Below are 7,522 nucleotides of genomic sequence, written 5' to 3' on the forward strand. Positions count from 1 at the left end.
TGGAGATACCTAACGAGGACATCACAATCGCAATGTATTAAACACGGTACTGAGTAAAAAATATGTCAAAGGCTTTGGAAAAAACGGAACATAAGCTCTCTCTCTCTCTCTCTCTCTCTCCCCCCCCCCATCCCCCATCCCCCGTTCAAGGATGTATTGTATTGTTGAATGTTGAAATGACACAACCACAAATTACTAAAGAATTACAAGAATTCATTTGGCTTCATTGAAATTAACGAAGCATTTTAGTTTTATCACGTGGGAGGAAAAAAATATTAGAATACGACCAGATTCATTGCATGAGGAGAAAGGTTATACGAAGGACAAAGTTACGACGACCGACGTCTTGCGACAACAGCGCATATAATTAGGAGGGTCGACTGCGAACTGCGAATATGAAGAGGCCGAGAGAGAGAGAGAGAGAGAGAGAGAGAGAGAGAGTGAGTGTTTGTGTGGTGTAATCTGTGTGTGTGCAGTGAGAGGAGATGGGGCTGGAGGCGGCGGATGAGAAGCCGGAAGAAGCATTTTCCGTGATGGAGCCGTCACGGGAGGTGAGTTCGAATCCGTTGGATACGCCGCTGGTGGAGTGCTTTGAGTGGAGGCTAGTGAGCAACAGGCTCATGACTAGAGGTGCGCAGGACATGAGATTCTACATGGTGGTCTTCCGCTCCAAACGGCGAGAAGGAGCAGACTCAAAGGCGCTGTACGCTGCTGACGCCGAAGCTCATGAAGAGGCTAAGCGCAGCGGCGGCCTGCTCATGGTAAGCTCTTTCCGTCTCCCTCTCCTTCCTTTTCATTTCAGTTTCGGTTGCGATTGTGCGGCTCACGTCTTGGGTTCAAATCTCGTGGGTTTATTCTCTTGGGATCTCTCTCTCTCTCTCTCTCTCTCTCTCTCTATATATATATATATATATATATGAAATCTTCCTAGTTGCGCTCTAGGAGAAGTTGTGCTCATCTTCATCGTTGGTTGAGGGGTTGCAGTTCGTAGCCACACATCTACTATCAGTTCCTAGCTAGAATCTTGAATTCAAGTGTTATATCTTTTTTTGGCAAATCGCACAACTCCTTTGCGAGGTTCCCATGTGAGGTGACAAAGTACGTCCGTGAGCACCAACAGGTCAAGTGTTAGATCTTCAACAATTCAATCGACGAAGTTAATCCAAGAAGCGTGTGTTTGATGTGGCGAGTGATCTCTCAATGATCACCTTTGCATGCTACCGTGTCAAGACCCCATTGTGAGCCGAGACTAGCTGTCCCTTCTCTAGGAATTATGGCTCCCGACCTTTGCCCATCATCATATTTCCTTAGAAAAGACAATGGCAATCCTTCCCTACACCTTCCTCTTCTTCTCCTCCTCTCTCTGGGCTCTCTCTTTTTAGAAGACTTTTTTTTTTTTTTAGTTTCTCTCTCTCTCTCTCTCTCTCTCTCTCTCTCTCTCTCCCCAACCCCCCCCCCCCCCCCCCCCCCCCCCCCACACACACACACACACACACACACACAAAAAAGGAGCATGACCCCAAAGCGTGTGTAATGCTATATATGCAAAGCTAAGACAACCAAAGGTTTTAGGTTTTCGAGTTGGATAGTGTTACTATTTTGCCAGGAACTTGAAATTTTGTCAATATTCCGGAAAAAATATATAGTGAAGGGCAACTTCTCATGAACGCTAGCATTGGCTAGCTAGGAAGCTAAAAATTTTGTAGAACATTGTGCTCTCTCTCTCTCTCTCTCTCTCTCGTGCACCCTCCTCTCTAAGTGACACGGGTGGCGATCAAGGGTGGGGGTGCATTAAGGGTGGGGGTGCATTTGACGATCCATGGTGCATGAAATCAAGGCTCGTGCGGGCGAACAGGGGAGTTCGGGGGAGGAGGGAGGGGGGGGGGGGGATTTCGCCCCAAAATTTACGGTTCTCCCATACACAAGAAGTTTTGGACAAATTCTCACAATATTTCCCACATTGTGACTCAATGAGCTTCTGTGAGGGAGGCGTTGCATACCTAGCTAGGTACGATTGGGGGAAGGGGACCGCCGGCCCGGTGGTCCCCTGCCCCCAATCGTACCTAGCTAGGTATGCAGTGCCTCTCGAGCAGAAGCTCATGATGTTATGCATTGTATGAAAAACATTGAGAAAGGCTCCGTTTTTCTGCATGAGAAAATTTATAAATCTTCTTGTGATAGTTCTATCAACTCACATTACATGTTTTTGATGGACTTGTAATAAACATGTGACTGAAAGATCAAAAGAGGTACATACACGTGATAAAACAAACTTTGTTAGAATTTAGCTAACAATTTCTCTGTTCAAAATTGCAGTATTGGTATGGCTCACTCAATGAGAGAAGGGAATGCTTTGCAACATGCATTTGGAAGTCAAGAGAGGATGCACTCAGAGCAACCAAGTTGCCCAAGCATATAGAGGCGGCTATGCTTGCCTCTCAAATGTACGAATTCTACCGCCTCGAAAAATATTGGCTCACATTCTCAATTGATGGAGAACCCAGATTTGAGGATGTCAATGGAATTATTGCCCATATCTAGCCTCCATTTTTTGGTTAGAGGGCACAAGGCTATGGCTAAGCTTCAACTATTCTTGCAGTAGCTCATTCATAGCTAGAGATCTTATTATTGGTCCCTTCACTCTTCCATACTTATTGTACTTTGTGCTTGTGGTTACTTTTAAACTAAGGAACTTTTTGTAATTCATCTAAATTACTTATATATGCAAGTTTAAAACTATTTTAAGGTGTACTGTTAGCTTCTCACAATAGCTAGCTTGTTATTCTTAATTTTCAGTCTCAGACTCATATACATAGTAAATATTGTGTTATTAGGGTAGTAAAGGATATATAAAAGTCTTTCTATCCAACTATATAAGCTTACAAGGATGCATTGAAAATTAAGCCTTTTTTACATCAACTACTAGTAGCCGAGGTATCCCTATAGATTAGCGTATGGTATCACTCGAGTGTAAAGGAGAGGGTCATAAAGGGGAGAAATGATATATTTCACGAAGCACGATGCCATATACACTCGTCATTTAGGGACATCTCCTTATTATTACTATTGGATCTCTAGGCATTACATAGAGAGGGGTAGTGAGGGAGTGACCACATATGCACATGCATAGATGATCCAAAGTGTCCACACATACCGAAATTATGGTGCTAAGTACTCATGACACACCCCAAAACACGCACTAACCTCAAGTATACAATGTTTTTTTTCCTCCAAACTTAGAGTAGTGAGTGGATGTACGGTTATCTCCAAAATAAATGTACAAAGTAACCTCAAGCTCGCGATAAGCTACCAAGCCTCACAAAGAGGCAAACAACAACCTATATTCTGGTCTTCTCTAACCCGTCAGTACAAAGTTGATGGCTTTATACTACTTGTTCGAGTCCTTCCTTTCATCAATGGAAACAATCAATTCCCTGTTTTTTTGAACGAACTCCATGAAGTTAATAGTTACAAGATCATTCTCAAACACCAGTGACAATTCATGGCCCTCCAAATTTGCTTAAAATAGCGGAATCTTACAATTTGCGTGCACCATTAGGGGATTTTTGGGGTCTCTTTTGGACTCAGTCGAGCACTTTAATAAAAGTCCTTTTTTAATAAATATTTTGGTATAACTTTAAATTAAGTATAAAAACACATGTAAATGAAGTTATATCTTAGTATGTATATCTTTGTGAGACTTTGTGCAAAAGTAATCAAGATTTTTATCTTGTCACGATTATTTCAAGCTTCATGGTAATAAAATGAAAGATAAAAATGGCGAAAAATCAAAAGTTAAACATAAGGTTTGATAGTGTTTTCCTTACTAAACAGTTTTTTCCTTTTTATTCTTGAAAAAGTAATCAATATCTATACCTTGTTATGATTATTTCAAGCTTTCACTATAAGAGGATTTGTCTATAACCTCTAGCATTGCCGCGGAAAAACAAAGAAAAAAGGAGAGATAAAAATTTGTGAGAACGGCAATAACCACGGCTATGGACGCGGCAGTGGTTTTTTAGCAATAAGCGCGGTAATAGTCGTAGTAATATACCCGTTGCTATTACCATGCCAGTTGCCGCATTTATTACCACGCTTATTGCTGCTATACGCTAATTCAAAAATGAAGGTACTCATTTATGCCACCCAATTATTGGGTGGCCAAAATGAGTACCTTTATAATTTTTAACCTTCATAAAACAATGAAACATCAATTGTTTTTTCAAAGAGTATAAAAAATACCAAAGAATTAAAATTGAATTTACTTTACCTTGACAATGTAAAATGCAGAAGATCAACTATTTAAAAAAGTTACAATAAAAAGTAAATAGTTAGATATACAGTGTGCTACATTGGAACTTTAGAAAAGTTTGGACAAAACATTTTTCTATCTAATCCTCCTCTATCTCGTCGTCGTTTAGAGACACATATGTTGGATCACTTTGACTCTACATAAACACAAACCAAATTTAACAATTATCAACAACTCAAACAATTGATACAAAATTACTTGTTTAAACTTATCGCTTGTAGTGGTCCAACCGTCGTGTCGAATTGCTCGCGAGAGAGGTGGTTGTTTTCGAACAACCATCGCTAAGTATCAAATTCTATATGTCGCTTCCGATACTTGACCATCTGTTTGGTTGGTCGAGAGAGTGATATTTTTCTAAGTTAGCAATAACAATACCAAATCATCAACTATTGTTTTTATAATCACCGATCCACGTTATAATTCAATTAATCTTACATATTTATCCTTCCAAGCTCCCTTGCCTCCTGAGCCATAGTGCGTGGGAGTTTGTTTTGCGCGAGCCTCACGTTGTTGTCTGTATGATCAGCCCATCGCAGCTTGATCGCTCTTCTCTTGAATTGCCCACTCCCACTCTGCGTCTGCCATGTTGCCACCGTGGTAACTCCTGTCTGGATCTCTGACCTGGTTGGTTGATACTCGCCGCACATTGGACTGCTTGTTTTTTAAAAATGTCTTTATGTTGCCGTCCAACCATTGTTGTGAAAAACGTTGATCTGGGTGTTTGAAAATCTAGCTAACAGAGGATCCTCAATGTACCGTGCATGATCGAATAGTTGTTCTCTAAACTTTATAAAAAAGTTCTTATACGTTGAATATATAAGAATTTGTAGATGGCATCAAAATGCCCTGCCCTGTGCTGTGCTGAAGTCCACCTCCCCGCCATATTTAACCATGTAGTAGTGTCCATGTGTGTCTAGAACGGGTGCGTTAGTATCCCCATTCTCTGCGTCAGGGGCGGCACACTCTGAAAGTGGGGACTCCGTTCCCACGCCACTACCAAAACATGCTAAACCATAAGATGCACCGCCGCTTCGTCTCTCACGGTGCTCGTTGCCCTGGGACAAGCATCGACGCGCGCTCATAGAGGAAGTCCATCGACGATGTTTTGGTGAAGCAGGAGTGGAATGGAGTGGCGTAGGACCGTGTGATGCCATGGGAGTGGGACCCTACGATGCAAGGGCAATAGGACCCTGCGATGCAAGGAGAGTAGGACGATAGGAAGGGAGAGTAGAGGGAGGTGCCGTCGGTGCGAGGCTCTGAAGGTAAGGAGTCCCTCCCTGACTCCCCCATGGTGTAGTTTGTAGAGAAATACCGTAGGTCACAAGCTGCTGCGGAGTGTAGCGGCCAAACAAATCCTCCGTCGAACGGAGGTACTGCTCTGATAAAGAGGTAGCCCGCTGTAGGTCTGGATCTATGACCGGTGGAGGAACCTGAGAAGAGTAGGTGTAGGATGGCCATGCCTGCAAATAACAAAAATAAACCTATGACACTGATGGTTTAGGGTTAACTACGTAGAAACATTCTTTATTTCTTTGCTTGTTCTCACCGACTCAAGACTCGGGTCCACCGAAGGCGATGTCCACCCCGGGTGGGAGCCCACCTGGATGTGAACCAACCAAAAGAAGAGCCAGTTGGCTGCTCCTCACCAGTTGGTCTCTTGTCTAATATCTACATTACAAAGAGCAATATAAGATTAAGCTTTCTATCCTATTCACTCATCTATAAATACGTACACAAGTATATTAGCACACAAACACATAGATACATATACATACTAGTAGACCTAAGTAGAGGCTAGTAGTGCCAAAGGTCAAGTGCACCTCTTCAGATATCATCGCAGTCTCAACCGTGGTAAAACCAAAGGTACATTGCGGTAATCCATGCATGAGTGGATCAATGACCGCAACGCCACGATTAAAAAAGGACTATACCCAAGAGGAAGCGTCTAACCTTCGGGTGCTATGCTCCCGTACTTAGTGCCCACATACATGCATAAACGAATATATATGTACACACATATATATGTTATGGTTGTAAATGTAGCCATTGTTTTGAGTTAGCTACACCTAGATTTAACATCTACGTGATCAATTGATCGTAACATTACAATTCTAATGTAATGCAATAAGTAACTCCATTTCTCTCACTGAGTCTATCTCTCTCTCTCTCTCTCTCTCTCTCTCTCTCTCTCTCTCTCTCTCTCTCTCTCTCTCTCCATCGTGCAGTTGAACCACGAAGCGGAAGCTCCATCCCAGAGTCATGCGTGCGCCTCCATGTAAAGCAAGCACTCTCTCTCTATCTACTTTCTCTCTCTTTCTCTCTCTTTCTCTCTCCCCCCCCCTTCTCGATCATGCAGTTGAACCACGAAGTGGAAGCTCCATCCCAGAGTCATGCGTGCACCTCCATGTAAAGCAAGCACTCTCTCTCTATCTACTCTCTCTCTCTCTCTCCCCCCCCTCTCGATCGTGCAGTTGAACCACGAAGCGGAAGCTCCATCCCAGAGTCATGCGTAAGCCTCCATGTAAAGCAAGCACTCTCTCTCTATCTACTTTCTCTATCTCTCTCTTTCTTTACCTATCTCTCTCTCTTTCCCTCTTTCCCTATCTCTCTCTATTCCTCTCGTTCCCGTGTATATTACCTCTCTCTCTCTCTCTCTCTCTCTCTCTTTCTCTCTCTCTCTCTCTCTCTTTCCCCTTTCTCTCTCTCTCCCTATCTCTCTCTCCTTTCCCTCTTTCCCTATCGATCTCTATTCCTCTCTTTCCCTCTCTCTATCTACTCTCTCTCTTTCACTATCTATCTCTCTCCCTCTTTCTCCCTATCTCTATCTCTCTCTCTCTCTCTCTCTCTGTTCCAATCTCTCTTTCTCTCCCTCCCTCTCTCTCTCTCTCTCTCTCTCTCTCTCTCTCTCTATCTCTATCTCTATCTCTATCTCTATCTCTCCCTATATCTCTCTCTTCCTATCTCTCTCCCTCTTTCATATCTCTCTTTCTCTCTATCTCTCCCTCTTTCTCTCTCTCTTTCAATATATCCCTCATCCTCTCTCTCTCTCTCTCTCTCTCTCTCTCTCTCTCTCTCTCTCTCTCTCTCTTTCCTATCTCTCCCTCTCTCTTTCTCTCTATCCTTCCCTCTCTCTCTATCTCTCTTCTCTCTCTCTCTCTCTCTCTCTCTCTCTTTCCTATCTCTCCCTCATCCTCTCTATTTCTCTCTCTT

General features: G+C 42.9%; 1 protein-coding gene across 1 annotated transcript; it reads left to right on the forward strand.

Moving 5' to 3' along the window:
• The first annotated feature begins 394 nt into the window (after window positions 1–394).
• On the forward strand, window positions 395–2,739 carry LOC147447685 (uncharacterized). Its single transcript, XM_086524383.1, has 2 exons — window positions 395–761; window positions 2,317–2,739. The coding sequence occupies exons 1-2, from the start codon at window positions 486–488 to the stop codon at window positions 2,539–2,541; spliced, it is 501 nt and encodes a 166-aa protein (XP_086380509.1). The 5' UTR covers window positions 395–485; the 3' UTR covers window positions 2,542–2,739.
• Window positions 2,740–7,522: the final 4,783 nt, after the last annotated feature.

This window comes from Adiantum capillus-veneris, chromosome 11, assembly GCF_014529385.1.
Source record: "Adiantum capillus-veneris isolate H3 chromosome 11, ASM1452938v2, whole genome shotgun sequence".
Classification (NCBI taxonomy): domain Eukaryota; kingdom Viridiplantae; phylum Streptophyta; class Polypodiopsida; order Polypodiales; family Pteridaceae; genus Adiantum; species Adiantum capillus-veneris.

Coding starts and splice junctions, on each gene's coding strand:
- LOC147447685 (XM_086524383.1), top strand. CDS start 486: ATGGGGCTGGAGGCGGCGGATGAGAAGCCGGAAGAAGCATTTTCCGTG. Junction 762..2,316: donor GCAGCGGCGGCCTGCTCATG/GTAAGCTCTTTC, acceptor TCAAAATTGCAG/TATTGGTATGGCTCACTCAA.